Source organism: Platalea leucorodia (assembly GCF_965183815.1).
Source record: "Platalea leucorodia genome assembly, chromosome: 8".
Taxonomy (NCBI): Eukaryota; Metazoa; Chordata; class Aves; order Pelecaniformes; family Threskiornithidae; genus Platalea; species Platalea leucorodia.
Window position 1 is genome coordinate 8952814 of NC_138830.1, and position 19466 is coordinate 8972279.

Below are 19466 nucleotides of genomic sequence, written 5' to 3' on the forward strand. Positions count from 1 at the left end.
AAGCAGAGGTTTGCTCACGCGAATGCCGCGAGAATGCACCTGAGTCCTAATATTTGCAGATGTTCACCGGTGAACGTATTTATTCCTGTAAACTTTGTCTTTTATATTCCAATTCGGTCTCTGAGCTGGAACGGGTCCAGAAACATGTCGTTTGATGAAAAGCCCCCGAGCTGGCTCCTCTCCCGCCCCCACCCCTGTCACAGGCGTAGTCGCTGTCTCTCCCTTTTACATAATCCCACTGGCATCAGGAGCACCTGGCAGCCGGGGGAGGCAGCGCCGGGGTCGGGAAGCATCCCGGGAGCAGAGCGGGAGCTGCGGGGCAGCCCTGCCAGGGGGCAGGCAGCATCGCTTAGGGTCTAAGCGGGGAGCAGCTATCGGTATTTTTAGCGTAAAACAAGGGGCAGCTTAGCTAGCATGCCATTTTAAGCAGCACACGCTGTATAGCTTAGCATCAGGGACATAATTCAAGCAGAAAGTTAATTGGGAAGGACTTCAGCTTCAAATGTAAGGGAGCTGAGGACTTTACAGGATTATTGTTATAGCCGTTGGGAAAAGCCTTTGGCTTCTCCGGGCACTGGATTTCCCTCAGACTGAGGAACCGGGCCCAGAGATGAACACAAAATATCAGCTCCATCAGCATTGGTAGGCGTCTTCCCTAACTAAAGGTTATCTCAATTCAGCAGCATCACAGCTGAGCCTGGAGGTTTATTCAGCTCTTCCTCCAAATTCCCCTTCACTTCTTCTCCTGGGGGAGAAATCAGCTCTAGATATGGAGAGATTTGGGAGCAGAAACAGGGATTAGTCATAAAGATAAAACATCAGCCTTGTCACAGACGAGATGCTATTCCTGATGCAATTCCCCAGGTCTCGGGCAGCCAAAGCTGGGGGAGCCGTCAGGGCTGTGCTGAACACCGCAGGAGAATTCAGCCCTCGGTATTGAAACCTTATCTAGAAATAAGCCAGAAAGGATTTACAAAGGCCCAACTTTGGAGGCTGCAGGAGCATTTTTGTCATGTGGGCAGCAAAGAATTGCAATTACCCGGCGTGTCGGTACACTGATAGTGGCAGGAGCCCATGGGAAATCAGCAGAGATAACTGCTGACAATTAGTACACAATGTCCGTAAGCCTAACGAGCAGAAGCCACAACTTGGTAACAGATCATGTCTCTGAATGACATGATCAAAGACATGTCTCCCACAGACGTGCTTACTGGGGAAACTGAGGCAGGGAGGTGCAACACTTGGACAGGGCTGCAGGAGGGGAGAGGGCTCATGGGGAGCTCCCAGGTGGACCGCTCCACCGGCCCCTACTCCACTGGGAGGCTGTGGACATCTGATTAAAGGATGAGTTATATTGATTTCGAGATTTGCCTCTCTTCGGGCAGGACCCACCGCCATCCCCCAAACACCACCCTCCCCACAGCCAGGGCCAGCCCACAGCGCCCGGGAGCCGGGACTGTTGCCCTGCTGGGAGCCCCCCCAGGGCACTGAGCCTGCCCCGCCACACCACCCCCAGCACCCCATCAGGTCAGGCTGGGAGCTGGCTCCGGGAGATATTAATCAGCATTTCTGTTTTCACCACAGGCTCGCCACAGGAGCGCTGCCCAGATCGCTTCTGCTGCCGACACCGTGCCAGGGAGCAAGCGGCAGGAGCGTGCAACGCTCCTGCTAGAAGTTGGTCATGGGCAAACGACAGGAACGAGCAGTCGGAAAGGCTGGGTTCCACCTTCCACCTCAGCCCTTCAAACAACTCACAGCAAATTACATCTGAGCATCCCATTCACTCTGCTTCCATACGCCCCGTCTGTGCAGTTCCTGCAGAGTTAATATTGAAATTTTCATAACTACGGAATTGCCTAAACCAAGCCCTGTGCTGAGCTGCACGCATGCTTGACTTTCACGTAACAGTGCTAAAGCCAGCTTGGCTTTGCACCAGTCCCAATCACTGTAATATCAGCGTAACCGCAAAACTGCATCCTCGCCCCGCACCGCTCCCCCAGAGCGGGTACAGCTGGCTACACGGGAGCATCGGCCATTATTCGGTGGGCTGGGAACAAGCACTGCAAAAGTTGCCCAGTGACCCTCACCCCTTGCTGCCCTCCCCGCGCCCTGCCCATGGAGACCCCCTCGTGCCAGCCGCCGGGCTGCTCTGCACAGGGCTGCTCATGGAGGCAGCAGCTCTGCCTCAGGCAAGGTGTGTGGAGCATCCCCAGGCTGTTCCCTTCTCCCAGTCCCAATAACGTCACCCATTAGTGCCTGAAAGGGACATCCTGAACAGGCAAAAGCCAACTGCCAAAGTCATAGAAATCTTCCTCATTTTCAGCTGAAGGCATGACAGAGAAGCTTATCAGCTGCCCACACCGAGCACTTCAGGCTGAAGTCACAGCTCTTCATTATTTTTCCTGCCTAGGTTGGGAGGAATAAAAATCTGTAAGATGCATGAGGCATTTTATAAGAATGCCCACGGGTTTTTTGCTGCATTTCACCTAAAATTGGCTTTGATCTCATCTTCACCAAGTGAACCAGGTGAAAAGTCAGTAAGCGATCACCATGATGAAATGGTACCCAAGGCAGACCCTTCTTTTCGCTCCATACAACATACTGCAAATGAACTTTTCCTGTCCAGCCTCAAATGTGCTTTGCTAATTGATTTTTCCGCTCATTAGTACCAACATAAGTTATATTGAGCACTTGATAGAAACCATCTTAACACCACTGTTGTAAATTCACAATGTTGTATATAATCTACCCAGGCAAGTGTTTTTTGTATAAAATCACAAATACTTATGCCTGCAAAAACGTTAACACCCAAGTGCTATTCAGTTATGCACAAGTTTAAAAATCTATTAATAACCTTAGTAGAGAGCTCCTCTGCAAAATCAGATGCATCCAGGCAGGCAATTCTTTAGAGGCAAAGTAAAGAGCTATTACACTGCAACGTAACAAAGAATGATACTGTGACCATACCTATATTTCATGCCCGTTTGCTTTGCGGTGGATTCTTTTAATGAAATGTGGTGCTGAGGGGTAAATGTCCCCAAACTGCGAGCAATAATAGCCACTGTCCGAAATTTTGCCCGGGCTGCATTCACTACGTTCGGGGTAGTGGTGTTCTGCTTGCTGATGAGTCTGTCTTCACCATTTCGACTCTTCAAGTTGTGCTCTGTGCAGGCAATGGACACTTGCATCGCGCCCTCGGTACACCTTTAGTCACCGTCCAGGTCGCAGCCAGAGCCCCCGGCCGCCCTGACGTGGGCTGCAGGCTGCCCAGCGGCGCGGGGCTCGGTCCCAAATGCTGCCGAGGAAACCTCCCGACCTTGAACTCACAGAAGTAGCCGAGGCAGCGGGGGTCTCCAGGAGAGCCGGGCTGCGTCCTTGCGATGCCAGGAGGAGAGAAGCCCCGAACTTGACAAAGCAATCGCAAGAGCAGATTTCAGCTCTCTCTCCAATCTCCCCTTGCAATATTTGCTGCTGCTTAGACAAAAGCATCCATCCAGTCAGGTGCTTTCAGAAACATAAAGCTGTTCCTTCATGATGAACCATCAGCAGCAGCCACCTCTCTGTCTTGATGCAGGCTTGCTTCTGGTTGCCGGTTTTAAATCAATGCAGGCATGCTGCAAGCGCTGGCTCCAGCACCCGCGGGACCACGAACTGCTGAACAGGCAGCCTTGCCGGCTGAAGAACCATCGACTCGCCAGCCAGTCTCTAAGGACCAGCAATATCCATCGGTTCTCCTTTGCCCAGATGCAGCAGTCCGCTACATCCCACCCATCGCAGCCCGCCCGAGGGCTGGGGCTGGCAGCGGGCGCGGGTGGCGGTGCAGCCCCAGCTCTGCAGCGGCTCCCGGGATCACCCCGTCAGGAGCCTGCGGGAAGCGTGGGAACGGGCCTCCTTTGTGCTCAGAGGGAAGGCAGGCGCTTCAGGCAGATGCCTCCCGTAAAAATAGCTGCCGGCATCGCTAAGCAAGGAGAGGACCTCTTATAGCAGGGAACAATTCGATGTTAAAATGGGCTAATTATGGAAAAAAAAAAAAGGGGAGGGGGGAGAAAAATCGCTCTGCTACAGTGTGCCAGCAAGTTAACACGTTAATCCCGTGTTTCTGGCACCCGGAGCTGCTGCCTGCAGACCCACGCTCACAGCAGTGCCAGGGTTAATCCTTTCTCCCCGCCAGCATCGCCAGCTGAATAAGCCGCAGCGCAAAGTCTTTGAAGCAAATCATCCCTGTCCCGTGCTGCAGTCGGCTGCAGTTGAAGCAGGGAGCTCAGCTCCGAGCCGGTAGCTTGCTGGTGCCCACCACCATGTGCCGCCTCTCCCAGGGCGCTGGCTTTGGGCTCTGAGGGCAGGGGCTGCCTGGGGACCCCTGGGCTGGGGATCTGCTCACCGGAGCGATGGGAGGGCGAGGCAGGGATGGGGACGGTTTGGAGTCACCCCCAGGACCCCTGCCCATCACTGCCACTCAGCAGAGCAGCCCTGGGGGAGGACGGGTGGTGAGGGGCAGTGAGCAGCAGTTTGGGCATGCCCCGGGTGCAGACCCATGGGAGAGGGTGCCCACGGAGTGTGCATGGGTGGCAGTGCAGAGCGGGCGGGTGGGCGGGTGGTCACCCGCTGTCCCTTCCCCAGCCCTAACACAGGCTGGTGGGAAATGGTCCACAGGGGTTCCCCACACCCCACTCCTAAATCTGCCCTCAGACTCCCAGGAGGGCTGGGGTGAGGGTGGGGGCGTCTCCAGAGGTCTTCTCACCCACCTCCTGCTCATTGCCCAGCCTGCCCAGGACCCTGTCCCGTTGAGGTGTGAGTAGCTCCGAGGCTGGAGACCCCACAGCCTCTCTGGTGACCTGCCAGGCTCTCTCCTGCTCAGGGCATGCAAAGGTGGAGCAGGAGCGGTGGCAAGAAGAGAGAAGCTGGAGGTGCTGGTGTGGCGATGACAACCTGTTTTGAACTCGGGATGACAAACATTTGATTTCCTCCCCTGCAGCGGGGGCACACCACGATTCCCCCCCCCCCCCCCCCCCCCAACCCATTCTGCTGAGGAGGAAGGAGAGCAAGTGCGGCTGGGTGGGCAGCTGGCACCCAGCCGAGACCACCCACCACCCAGGGTGAGAGGGTGAATAGCTTCTGATGATCTCTTTGCAGTTTGCTTATCTAATGGCTCATTAACGTTTATACAGCACATTTCTTTGAGGATGGAAAGCATTATGCCAGAGTAAAGAAAGTTACTTTATCATATTTTCCAAAAGATGATTAACAGCTAATCATACAGCAGACCCACAAACTCCTAACCATGAGTGGCCCCCTTGGACTTGCCCTCAGGCACGGGTTTGGGGCAGACGGACCCCTTGGCACGAGGTTTGAAGGGAGGGAGGGCAGGTCTGATCTGTGGGGTGGAAGTCAGAAAGCTAAGTAATAACTAGCTGAACTAACTGCTGCTAGGCTCTGTCTCAGACACAAGATTTAGCTTTGAAAGGGTTTCCAGACATCTGAGTGAGTTAGTATTACAGATCACAAATAAACACTGCTAAATACCCAGAAAAGAGTGTGTCATCTGGGAGCACAAGCCATGGGGTCACTGACACCAAGGTGCCCCACGGTGGGGCCTTGTCCAAGACATCCTCTGTGTCTCCATGGGACTGGGGGATGTGGCTGGAGCATTGGTGGTGGCACCCACAGGGCTCTGCCTTGACAGCAGAGCCAGCCCAATGCAGACTAAGCACCCACTCAGCTTTCGGAGCCCAGCTTTGCATTTCAGAGCCCAAAGCAAGATTGACAAAACCGGGTTTATTTCTCTCTCTGATGGACATACAGCATTCTCTTGCTTGGGCACAGATATTTCAAGATGATGTATTTTTACATCTTGTTCTGTACGTGTCTGGAGAGCTCCCATTGCAGCCAGCAGCTGGCTCTGCCGGCACTGCTGAATGATGCGTCTTGGTCCTGGGGACATGCCCAGGTCACTGTCACCCAGGTCCTGATCACCATCCCCACTGCTACGGCTGCCCATACCCTCGGGTGCCACGGGAGGGCCAGGGCCAGGTAAATTCAGAGGGGTTACAGTCTCTGCCAAAGAAATATGTATTTAAATACTGGATTTATTTCATTTCCCTGAACAAGATAATCACTTCTAGACTAAAACTTTAGAATAACATAATTTTGTATCATGAAAATCCTGAGCTTATAAAACAAGAGGTACATGACAGCCTTGGCGGAGGATGGTGCTGGGGTGCGGTGGCAGCTCAGGCTCAGCCACAAGCCTCTGGCCAAGCTCTCCATGCCGCTTCAGTGCCACCAAACCGCTACAGCTGCAGCTATTTGCCAAGACGTACGCATGCATTTTCCCCTTGAGGAAGATGACAATCGCTCATTAAATAACTTGCTCAAAATGCTTCATCAAGTAAATCTGTTTTAGCACAGATGCTCACGACCATGCTGGCTTTGCTTTTCCTGTGATCCCTGTTAGTCCCCATCCCAGGAGCCACTGCATCCATCCCAGGGTTCAAAATAAAGGCAAGAGCCAAAGGCAAACCTACAGCAAGCAGGATACTCTACACAAGCGCAGAAGCCAGGAGATGTTCTCTGGCTCCTACACAAATACACCTGTCAATGCCCTGAACGGTTTGTTTCTTTGCCCAGGACCTTGCAGGGGCAGGATGATGTGCATCATTGCAGCGAGCAATGGAAAACTCCAAAAAGGAAAAAATACTTTATTCAGACCCGGTTTTGTCCCTATGGAGGCACCAAGGGGAGCTGGGGCTGTGCAGCTGAGCGGGTGATGGACAAGCCTTTCCCTGGTGCTCCCCGGCAGGGCTTGCAGCACCAGCCACGACGGGGCCGCAGGGGCTCTCTGCTCCCAGGGGTGGGCAGCAACATGGCTCATGCTGTAACGAGTGGGAAAAAGATGCTTCTGCAGCCCAAAATATAAAAATAAAATGAGGTCCTTTAGTCTGGGTTGGATGAAACATTTCAAGCTGATGCAGACCCAGCCCTCGGGCACAGCTCAAGCTGAATACACTGTTTGCTTCTTTCCTTTTTTTTTTTTTTTAAATTTCACCTTCTGGTGAAGCAACTTTGAAACTTTATGCCAAGTCTGGCTTGAGACTTTGCTTCTTGATGGCTGCAGACATAGGCCATTTACCCTAATTACTCCACTGTGCCATTCTACCAAAGCAGAGCATTCACTGGGCAAATATCAATTAGCATCATATTCATTTCGTTAAATTTAAACTGATTGCCAGCTAAACCTGTATTTTCAGTAATACCAATATGCTGCATATAAATTCTGTCAGGCTCTGTCAATCTTTTAAGATGGCAGGTCTTCATTTCGTGCCTTTCTTGTGCTCAGACCTCAGCCACAGGCTCTACTTGCAATAGCCACATATGTTAATTAAACAAGACACCCTGCACGGACAATGAGGCTACATCGGCTGGTGAGCACGGGGTAAAAGGTAGAGCAGATCACCCCTGCCTCTATCCTGCGCCGTTCATGCTTTACCAAGTAAAACCTCTCAGTGCTTTTTAGAAAAGAAAATGCTTTTTTTCATCACCAGCTGCAAAGTTAATGTTTCTACCTAAAAAAGTAAACTGGAAATTGTCATTGATGTATATAAAATCTCATCTTTTACATAAATAATCTCAGTACCTTAATTTCTTACAGAATTGTCTTTTAAATTTTGAGTGCTGATAAAATGAATCCAAAGAGCTGATAAAACAAGTCCATCCCAGTTACGTCCCTGGGACAAGGCACTGCAGCTCTGTGCCCGAGTGGGTGGGCGCCCAGAAAGGCTTCACCCGTGTACACGCTCTCCACCACCCCTCACCGCTGCAGGGACCTCACAGCTACCCGGCTCCTCTTTAATCCAAATAACCCTTTTTTGCTTTGTAAGGGAGGCAGGACTGGCACATCTGTAAGGATACATGTGGGCTGTGAGCCAGGCAGCGACCCCGCGATGTTCTCAATGAATCACAACACAATTAGGGTACATTTTCGTCTTCTTTCAGTCGGAGGTTTATGCACCGTGGAAGATACACCATGGTGTTTGGCTGAGGGTTGTGGTATGGAGGAGAGCTGGACACCAACCACATGCAGCCAGTTACACAAACCCACATCCCTGCATGCTAACCAGCAATCCAGGTCACCAGTAATGATGCCCCCTCAGCCAGTTTAAGCTCTTTAACTGAAGTTCTTCAACATCAAGAGAAGACAGCAACTTAATACAGCAGTGAATGTAGCACCCATCAGTGCCAATGTCAGATGAGGCCCTCTGCAAAGTTTCTTTGCTAGAAGCCTTCCTTTTGAGCAATGCACAAAACTATATTCAGTTTAGCTATTTTTTGTTTAAGTTCTGTCTGCATATACATCATATAGTGGGGGGGAATGGTTAATGGTACTTTCCAGTGCACTTGGGGGCTGCTCCGAGAGCACTGGCTGCTCACAGCAGGTTACACTTGTGCAGCCGCAAGCCTCTCGCAGGACTTGTGGAGGGACTTTGCCAAGCCCCATGGGTGGGCCAGTGTCCCTGCAGGGCGCTGGGGCCCTCCTGTGAGCTGGGGACAGCGGGTGCCACTGAGCAAGGTGCCTGGGATGTGAATCTGGAGGAGCCCCAGGTCCCGAGCCCCCCCACGCCTGCCTGCCAGGGTCTGCGTGCCCATACCCCTCGGCTGAAGCTTGTGCTCACCCTAGGGCAGCGTTCAGACAGCTGCTCCTGGCAGGGAAAGGGCATATACCCCACAGCACAAAGCAGCCATGTGCTCTTCCCGCTGGGGGGTTCTGGTTGTCTAAGCCCCATCTCTTTCAGGGCAGCCCTTGGGCCAGCGCATTTCGATGTCCCCACCAGCCCCGCGGATGCTCCCGGAGGCGCTGCAGACAGGCACGCAGAGCTCTTGGAGGGGGATGCAGCTCAAACTGCTTTTGTTCCCAACACCACTGCAATGCTATGCATAAGCAGAAGTTTACGGTTATCTTTGCTCACTATGGCAGCGCAAATAATCGGCGTCGCATCACCACTGCATAATTACATGTAATATTAAATGCAAAGTCTGAACCATTTTCCCAGTGCCGCAGACACAGCCTCTCCCTGCCGGCGGCCGCCTGGGCCAGGCTGACGGCAGCTCTCTGCGCTGCCTTACGGGACCTCTGCCAGGCATCTGCAGAGGAGACCCCACCAGCACACTGCACGCCAGCAAAACCAGCACCTAACCTGACTTACGGGCGTAAAATGCAGCACAGCCCTTAAGTACCAGCCGCTGTATCGCCCTGTAGCTGCCTCTACCCTGGCAGCTTTCCCTCTGCTCCCTACGGGACCTGCCCTCTGCACCCGTGGCCAGAGCAGCACCAGAGACCGGTGAGATGCAGCAGGACAGAAAAAGTCACCGCTTCCAGGCTAGAGGGACATTTAAAATATTATTTCAGTGTTCATGATAGACTTTTAACCACTTTGGACATTTTGACAGGTGCTCAGTGGGACTTTGCACGCAATGGAGTTGGATCAGCCAAACTTCAGAAAGCTGCATGGATGCAATAAAAATGGAGCTGGCAGCACTGTGACGGCAGGATCCCGCTCCAGAAGCAGGGCCTGGAGAAGGCAGAGTTCTGCCCTTGGAGCTTCTCCACCCAAAAAATGCCCTTCTTTATTTTGTCTAACAGACCAGATCTCACTACAGCCACGACAGTCTGTCCACAGCTGCCTTTCCAAAATCGAGAGCAGAGTTTTTAGGCAGTAGTGTCCAAGACTGGTCTTCACGAGAATTATCTTAATATACTGTCACAAATCCTTGATTTTCAGACTTCCACACGATAATTCTTCCGCAGCACAGCAGGAAGCCCTCAGGGAAATTCTGTGTTATGTCCCAATAAAAGTTTCATTGGGCCATAAAAGCTCTGATTGTAAATACAGCCTGTGCGCATCTCTCGGCCATTTCACTCCATCTCAATAGCTGTTCGAAAACAGGTTTCCTGCTGGGCTAATTACTTATGATTGCAGCAGTTCCGTTACATCTCCATAAATTGGGCTGATATGGACACTGGCAAGATAATGAGCGCTGCCACCCAGGAGAGCAGGGAGAAGAGCCCAGGAGTGAGCTGGTGTTAGGATGCATCTCCGAAAAGGGCTTCCGTGGTATTAATTTCAATTAACAGCCGAGGCCCTCCTGCAGTGGGATGCTCAGCTGCTCAGCTGAGGCGTGGTCCCGTCTGAAGCAGCAGCAACGAACCCCGCAGCAATTTGTAGCTCTTTCAGGGCGTATCTAAATCCGCAAGGAACATTTATTTTTGATAACAACGCTGGAAGCTTGGCAAGGAAATGAGCTGCAGAACAAAAGCACTGCGCTTATCTGGCAAACAGTTGTCATATTTTAACTGGTTTCGCATGAAAAACTTAATTTGCATTTGTAATTGGGCTAGAGAAAGACTGATCAAAATTCCCATTAAATGTTTTTTAGTTAAAATGCATCCTTCTGGCAGGTTTTCAGCCAGGCTGGCTGCAGCGCCCAGCCCGGGCTGCCTCTGATAGCACACGAGATCTGTTAGCAGCTCCAGCCCTGCGCCCACCGGCCGGGCTCCGAGGGCTCCATCCTCCCAGAAGGGACTGAAACCGGGAGTGTAAGAGCGTGGAGCCGTGCGGGCACATGGAGCCAGGCTGCTGGCCCTGCTAACACATGCAATGTGTTAAGGCCAGGGTGTAAATACGGCAGCATCGTCCCAGCCCCAGGAAGGCATGTTGTGTGAAACTGTAAAAGCTGCCCTGCTCTTCTGCAGGGATAACCCCCACGTTTGCGTTACAGATTCTTCAGGATGTGCTAAAATGATAAACGAACCAAAACTGGCATGAAAAATACACTAGCTTTGCTTAATTCTAATTAGAATTGAGCCAGATGCCAGCAGGGTAGTAAACGTGTGAGATGGCTTCCCTGCAGGCAGCGCTGCTGAGGTTTTCTGCTCTGCCCAAGTGGGACCTGAGCCCCCAGAGCAGAAATGCTTGGCTACAGCCTCGCCACAGCTGCGCCAGGTCACCCTGCAGAGATGGGGGTTTAAAAATAAGCAGCACTAAAGGAGAAAATTTGCCTGTTCCACCTTCCTAAACCTACCCGGTTTCAGAGCCCTCTTTTTTTTTTGCATGCATATCTATATGATGTGCGCAATCTGTACATCATATAGAGATCCTCTCATGAGGAACTCAGAAACAGACTCCCATCTAATTTTCAATCCGCCTGGGTGTCCAAGGCGTCCGCTTGCCAGCCCTGTGGATGTTCATCGGCTGCACCAGGAGCACCCATCGAGAGTCGACAGCCCCCACGCACCGAGGGAGCCACCTACTACCGAAGAGCTTTGCTATAGTTAGCCAGCTCTCCATAATATTAAATAAATTGTCACTTAATATAATGTGAAAGAATCAATACTGAAACTGAGACCCAGAGCCTTCCGTGTCTTACAAAGAGGATGTAACCTACCGGGTGTCCAATTCAATTAGTCAGTCACTTATCCCTGCAGCTGGAAAACATCCACCAGAATATTGCCTATCGCCCTATTAGCTGCACTACCCCCCACTCTAACCCTGGTAATTTAATTTTTCTGTGTTATCTGTTTCATTTCCCAGATGACTGAAAGCCAATGGCTTACAAGATGGGCTCCAGAATCGAACGGTATTTTAATGTATTGTAGTCCATTGAACATGATTAAACATGATTAAAACACTAAGAGCTGCACAAAGCTCCATTGCACAGTACAAGAGGTTTTCTTGGCTTTTTTCCCCCTGGGCGAGGCTGGATGCGGGTATCCTGGCTACTGAGCAATGCATCCCGGGCCCAGGGGAGAGGAGCATCCCCAGCAGCAGCAGCGTGGTCCCAGGGAGCCCACCGATACCCCGGGCATTCGGGGTTGTTGTGCCAGGCTGAGGGACAGCAGACAGCACGTGGCCGCAGGTTGCTCAACACTTTTCTCACTTCTGTTGCGTTTCAGGGTTTCTCGAGGGAAGCGGCACCAGGTCCCGCACATCCTCTCCCCGCGCAGCGCGGCGGGGCAGAGCCTGCTCCCGGGGCACCGAGGGAAGCGATGTCGGCCCCAACGCCTGCCCTGAGCACAGCCCGCGGCTGCCAGCCTCAAACCAGCCTCCCCGCCGGAGGCGTTAAATAACAGCTCAACGTTTTCAACCACAACCAGTTTTTCAAAGATATGAAATAGTTACAGGAAGGCGAAGAGTTAGAGAAAAGCATTGAGGTTGGCAGCTTGTGGCAAACAGGTGGTTTTCCATTTTGCCATACTCATACTCTAGACCACACATACAGAAAACGCAGATTTTTCCCAGGTTAACCTGACTGATAAATTTATTCCAAATAAAGATCAGCCCAAGCTGTGTTCTTCCAACTTGTCTGTGCTTATTGAATAGTATATTTAGACAATTATGTATATTATTCTGCTATCCATACATGTCAAATAACACGCAAGCATTACTTGTAACAGCTTAAAACTCTAAATTAACTTATATGAAGAAATACGTTGCTAAGGTCTCAATCTTGGATGCTGAATAATACACAGCTCCATTCTGCCCTTTTCTGGGACACGCTATAGCAGATGGATGACTAATTATCATGCAATAACTTCTGACTCTTTGAGATGAGCTGGCAGAGGGTCGGAATAAAGGCGAGCTACTGGAGACTGCGGTGTTTGCAAAACTTTCTTCCAACAGATACCCCTTCAGCAAACACCCCGCTCACCTGGGAACCCGTGGCTTTCTCTTGAGCTGCATCCGTCTCTGGCTGGCACGGGGACCCGCACTCTTTTGTGAGCAAACCAAATGAAAGCTGAGCATCTCCACCAGTGATTATTTTATGTAAACCAATACTGAAGCACTGTTAAAATATCACCTTTCCAAACACTATTTTGTTAAAAAAAGAATTTTAATTGATGAGATTCTCTCTTTCAGCTGCAGCAACATTTCTAATTATTAAAGTGAGTGGCACAGGATAAGAATCCCATCAGCTACATCCAGCAAAACTGGCACAAGACCTCCCTCCCTGCAACGGAGAGAAAACTATTCACATTGATCAGTGCTCCCAAAATAATGAGAGGCATCTGTTGGAATTAGTCATTGAGGAGAATTATCACATCACCCAGAACAATGTCATTTGCTGAAATGGAGCAGATTACTAAGAATTGATCTTCAGTCCAATTAATTTTATCATTGCCTTTTCACACTCCCAGGCTCCTCTTCAGGGAACGTGATACAGCAAAAACCGTTGCGTCAGCACTTCCTCCGCGACTTAGTTCCTAGCCTACATCACTAGTTAAAAAAAAAAAAAAAAAAAAATCATAATTTCAGGACTTCTGGAATCTGCTTTTTACCTGAACAGGGTGACTTCTCCCACCGGGAGGTCTTGCCGGAGCAGGCTTTTGGACCGTTTTGTCTTTGCTCAGAGGTGCAGGCAGAGCACTCTACTGCCAGGCAAAAGCCAGGGACTGCGGGAACTCTTTAGCTCCCTAATTTTCCCTCTGCTCCCTTTGGACTAAGGGGAAAAATACTGCTCTATTCATTTCCAGAGTCCTCTGCAAAGGCTTTTAAACTTTTATTTTTGCACCCGAGGCAGGAGCACGATGTACCCTCAGAGCAGCGTAATGTCATTTTAGTAAATTAAATGCAAGGCGCTGTCAGGTGATCTCCAAGCACTTCCAAGCCAAGGATCCGCTGTACTTCCCAGGGCCAGTGCTCGCCAGGCAAGCAGTCCCTGATCTCCAAGCGCATTCCAAATGGTATCGAACAACCACTTTCATACTGGAATGGCGCCCATTTAATTAACAAAAGGATTTGCAAGAGGATCGTTGCTTATTGCCAAATGCATAACCGCTCATTAGGTCCTCAGGGGAAAAGAATAATTACTCTTGCAATCTACGGGGTGTCTTTTTCTGCAGTGAAAAATGTGCATTTCATCACCACAGCTGGGATGGGCAACCGAGGGCTGTTGGGGGGGATCTGCTTAACCTACCTGAGGCTGGACAGCCAGGACAAGCATCTCCCCCCGCAACAGCCTCACCATGCCTATTTAGACACACTAAGGACCCCCACGTACTTCACAAGCACCCCAGGAAAAAATAGTAGCCATGCTACTGGAATTACGGAAACACTGTGTTGCCTTCTGGAGTCTTTCTGGCATGGGGATGGAGCCAAGCAACTATGAAAATGCACACTGAAAGCAAACAAAAAAAAGCTTATCAGGCAGTAGCAGGTTTGTGGCAGGCAGTTTAGCCATGGAAAAAGCTGCCTTTCAAGCCAGCCTCCCCAGGCAGCAGCAGCAGACAGCAAAGCCGGGGGGAGCCCAGCTGCCTGCAGCCCCACCCGCACACCCATGGGGGCCTCTGCCTGATGGGGAGGTGCAGAAATAGAAAGGTGGTCACCTCAGTATGGGAAAAACACAGAATAACAAAAATACATTTCAATTGGTCATGTTGGCTTGCTTAGACTGTGAAAAAAGCAACTTCTGATTCAAAGACCGGTGCAAAGAGTTGCCCTGCTGAGCTCCATCACTTGCCGAGCGTGCATGGGTGATGCTGGTCCTCCCAGAGCACACGTAAGCCATTCGTACTTGCACCAGCACGACAAACTGCGCAGAGGATGGGGGAGCCACGATTGAAGGAGCATCCTGAAACACTGTGGTTACACCTAGTATTTAATAGCAGACAGCACTAGACAGTATATCTAGAAGTACCAAGAGCAGAATCCCCAGGAGATCCCACCCCAGCCCTGCTGCGGGGCACACGCTCCAGCTCTGCCCTGTGTTAGATTTGTTACTCCCGTGTTATTTACCGCAGTCGGTCGTGGGAAGCAGCCACGGGCTGGAGCTGTGCCGTGGGACAGCCCCGCAGCAGCGCCCCAGGAGCCAGCATCAACCATAACGTAAATCTCCATCCACTTCCCTTACCTGGGAACTATTTCCTGATGCTGGAGTAATTCTGAAGAAAAGAAGAAAACTGCAATCTGAGGATGAGGGGTTGCTGCGACTGACAGCTCTCTGTTAAAATTAAGCTTGATTGGAATCACGTTGCAGCTTTGCCTCCTCTGACGCTTACTCTTTGGTTATGCCAAATTCTTCCCGATACCCCCAGGCCTCAGAAGAGCACTTTTTATCCTAAATATTTTGCCTTTGGAATCTGCTGGACTGGACTAAGTATTGCCTTTCCAGGAAAGTTTCTTCTCTACATTACCCCAAGCTTGCAAGCCCTACAAATTCTGAATGCAATGAAGATTTGCTGTTAATAATCATTAGTGTACAAACTAGGATTAATAACCAAGAAAAAAATCAAGGGAATTCTCTAAGCACAGACTGGGCCATAGACCTTGGCTGCTGGGGCTGAAAAGGGACATTTTCTGCTCATACTGGGAGACCTGGAGCGGGAGGGAGGGCATGGGGCAGGAGGAATAACTGCAGGGAGGGAGGAAGATGTTGGAAGAACAGCTGCCATCACATTTGGTTATTTACTTCAATTAAGCAAAGCAAAAGAATTGCGATTGCATCAGTATTGGATTTGTATTGAAGACAAAAATCCATTTTTATTCCACCTGAACCGTGGCCATCTGCGATGCCAAGCGCAGAGTCAGCATTGCTGGAGCACACACCACGGTTCGTGATACAAAGCCCTGCTCTCAGCCTGGCATTGATGCTAACCTCTTCAAAGGCTTGCCAGAGCCTGGTTTTATGATCGTTTTCCTAAAGGACGGAGCTTTGAAATAAAGCAGCAACCTGACAGCTGCTAGATGAGGTTTAGCTGGGATTTTCCTAAACTCAACCCCCTTCGATCCACTGTTCAGCAGTTTGCGTCAGTGCAACGCATGGCGAGGTCCCAGTCTCAGCAGATCCCAAAGTCAGCCCAAAGACTCCCAGAAAAAACCTGTTTTAACCAAGATCCCACAGACTGAGTTTCATCCCAGGGCACGCACACAGACTGCAGCCTTCAAACCTGTACATAAATATATCCATAAATATCCCAAACTTTCAAGTCAGCCCCCTGGAGAGATGCTGGATATGCTCTGCACCGCTGATGCCATGGCAGGGAGTGGAGAGCAAGCTCAGCAGGCAGCACCCTCCCATGGAGCTGGGGATTTATTCAGCATCTGGCAGAGCAGGCTTTCAAGCTGGGGTTTGACAGGAGCAGAAGGTGCATGAAAAGCAGTAGCAAGCATGCAAATTCCTGCTGGGCACCGGCAGGAGCTGCTGCTCTGCATACAGCTAAGGGTTAGCTGGGATTTACTGCTGCGGTGGTGAACTAGGAGGACAAAATTTGCTTTGTCTTCCACCTACGGCATGGGGAGCTTCCTATGCAAAGGTGCGAGTAACCCTAGAAGTACCAGCAGGGTGGATCTGAGCGTTTATACGGCTTCGTTGAGGACTTTATATTGCAAAAGGAAGTGTGTGTGTGTGCACACGTGTGTCCAGGCACACACGCGTGTTCATCGCTGGCGACGGCAGCAAGGCAGAAAGCAGCAGGATCAGGAGCCAGCATGGTACGAGCAGCTAAAGAGCTCCTCCTGCTGAAACCCAGCCGAGGAGATGGGGCTCACGCTGCACACAGGCTGTATGTACCGTTCTTCCGAAGGAGTAAAATGGGATTTCTTACTTCAAGGAGGAAATACCACGCTACAAACACCATACACACATGCGGATACTCTGTTCACATCCTTAACCCACACACGTCCCCTGTTTTCATCCCATCCTCCCCCATTAGTGCATGGTATGGGCAAGAATCCTAGAAAAATAACACAAAAACCAAGGAGCAAGTGGAAACTGAAATAATTTGGAAAAAGGATAGACATAGGTATATCTGCCATGACCATTGCACTACATAGCAGGCACTATAGTATGAACAGACAAAAAAAAACCCACAACAAACTACTTATGAAAAATTATGCTGGCTGTTAAAACAAGGACATAGCTGGATGCGGCTCTGTAGATCAATCTGCACAGGAAATAGGGAAAACATTAAAGCTGTAAGCTATATCCCAATAAATATAATGCAACTGTGCTCTGAACTGAGCAGATTAGGACAGGATTACAGTACAGGATTATAGGACCACATCGAGTGCTCCATATATTTTGCCATCTAAAGATTAGATATTTTAAAGCTTTGATGCATGAAATGAGCCTGACCAAGGGAGCCTGAAAAGCAGCAATGGCAAGGTGGTCATTCCCAAATTCCCCTCTCTGTAGTAGCCCTGTGGGGCTATAAACACGACCCCAGAAGAATGGACAAGGACTGAAGGGTGCGATCTGCCTGCTCACCCCCTGCACATTGACCCGTCTCCTACTGCACAGTGTAAGCACAGTCGTACCGACGCAGAGCAAAGCATCCCTGCGGATCAGCCACACAACCCAGGCAATGCCCAGGAGCAGGTGCTGAGAAAAGATTATAAGGAACTGAACAAAAATACAGTAATGCCATTCCCGATGTATCATCTTGGCTTTCTACCATCTGCCATTAAAAAACCTGCTGTGCTAGAGGTTAAATCCACCCCTTTGTATTTAACAGCCTTTGATGGCCTTGCCTGATACCTTTGAACAAGCTCATACTTTCAGCATCCAAAACATCCCATGGCGGCGAGTCCCCCAATTTCATTGCAAGATGCAGGGAAAGTGTTTCCCATGTTTTAAACCTGTTGTTCAGAAATTTCATTTGCATTCCCCCCGGTTCCTGCGTGATGGGAGACAGTGAGTTACTTGCTACAGGCTGTTCCTGATTTTAAACACATCTGCTGTAATCCCTGTCAATCATCTTTTTCCTAAGCTAAAAGCTTGTTTAATCACGCAGCACAGGGACAATCCCATCACTCAGAGACCTCTGCTTTCTGTAGCCCAGCTTACTGTAGCCGTTTGAAATGGGATGGCCAGCATCGACTGCAGGATTTGAAATGTCAGCTCCCAGAAATTTATAAAAAAACCCAGTATTTTACTGTTAAGCACGTTACATTTTCTGACACGGTGTTTGCCTTTGTGTCTACCACAAGCTGACATAACTCAGGGATGGGGAGAACTTTTCAGCAACAGTTTTTCTGCAGGAGTATTTTATCTTTTGGCCCATGCTGCTCAGTGCCTTCGGTGGTCACCAGAAAATCCTGGTACCCACCTTTTGCTATTTCAGGATTTGAACCTCTGACCCAAGTCCCATAATTGCCTCCGTGAGGTTACCAAACTGGAGAGCCTTTCTAGTAAATTCAGCATGTTTGATCTCTAGAAATACTTAAAAAGTAAATAACAATGTAGTTGAAAAACAACGTTCATTCTGGCGCTGTAGACTGAGTATTTCACTCCCTTATTGCTTTTCCTGACACAGGCTTGTACCACTAAGACAGACACCAAATTAGACATACAAATTGCAGCCCTTTTGCCATCAGTTTGTCCCTAGAGCTCTCTGGTATTTCCTCTAGCTGTATTTAGCCACCATAAGTATTTTCATTTTTCAGAATTAAGAGATATCAGCTATCTAGTCACGGCAATATTTTTATTGCCAGCACCTCTGCCTGCCATGCACCAGCACAAGCCACCTTCTCCTCCTCACACATCAAACGATACTGCAAGCGATTTGGGGAAAAAGAAAAAGCTAAGTGAGGGTGGGTTTCACCACCAGTTTGTCTCTGATGATGTGCAGGTGCCCTCTCCTCCCCACAGTCACTGTGCCCAACTCCTTGCTGAACCGGCTGAGCGCTCACTCTGCAATGGTAATATTTCCCATTGCAATCAGAAAAGGAAAAGCAGCCCATCCTGCAAAGGGCTACTTGCTGGCTGGTCTTTGTACAAGAGCATGACAATCCTAAATTTCAACTTTTTAATTAGCTTAACCAACAAAAGCAACATAAACTGGGTAGAGCATCCCAGCACTTTCTCAGGCCGCAGGAACTCCTGAAGGACAGCCTCAGGGGGGCTCGCTCCAAATGAAGCAAGTTTGCCAGGGGCCTGTGAGCGGTGGGAAGAATTCACCCTCCCTGAGCAAAACCTCAACTAAATATAAAACAGATAAAAAATGAATAGAAAACTCTACCCCCAGCTCAGAAGGCTGCTGTGTGGGTTAATCCAGCAGCGCCTCCGGAGTCCCTGACCTCCATAAATACTTTCCACCTATAACATTTGCCAACAGCATATTTTGCAAAAGTTGCCTGGTTGCTTTTGCAGACGTATAACATTTCACCTTCGGGCTCTCGAACTGCAGCTGCCCAAGCAGAGAGATGCTATTTTTGCCATGCATGAGCAGAATATTGAGAAGTTTTACAGTCACTGCTGCCTAGCCGTGAGGACAGACCCAGCCCACATAGTCTGGTCTTTAAGAACTCAGACCCCACCAAAGAGTGTATGGAAGGGAGCCGTGCAATGAACACTGTTGGATAACAAGACACCAAAGTGGCTTTGCAAATGGCATTTCATCCGAGAGAAATACTATTGTCGTCAGAAACAAACCAAGCTCATGCACTGCTGCACTTTCAGTTATTCAGTAATAGGCT

General features: G+C 50.0%; 1 protein-coding gene across 3 annotated transcripts in view; it reads right to left on the bottom strand.

Annotated features, from left to right (window-relative positions):
• Window positions 1–19466, bottom strand: part of KCNAB1 (potassium voltage-gated channel subfamily A regulatory beta subunit 1) — a gene marked incomplete at its 5' end in the record, with an annotated part of 68918 nt that overhangs the window by 46640 nt on the left and 2812 nt on the right. For 2 of the 3 annotated variants that reach the window (XM_082319819.1, XM_082319818.1), the window contains one exon: window positions 2968–3188. The exons of the other annotated variant lie outside the window; for it this stretch is intronic. In XM_082319819.1, coding sequence (XP_082175945.1) covers window positions 2968–3188 — 221 coding nt within the window. Of the gene's footprint in view, window positions 1–2967; window positions 3189–19466 lie in introns of those variants that run through there. 3 annotated transcript variants of the gene reach the window in all.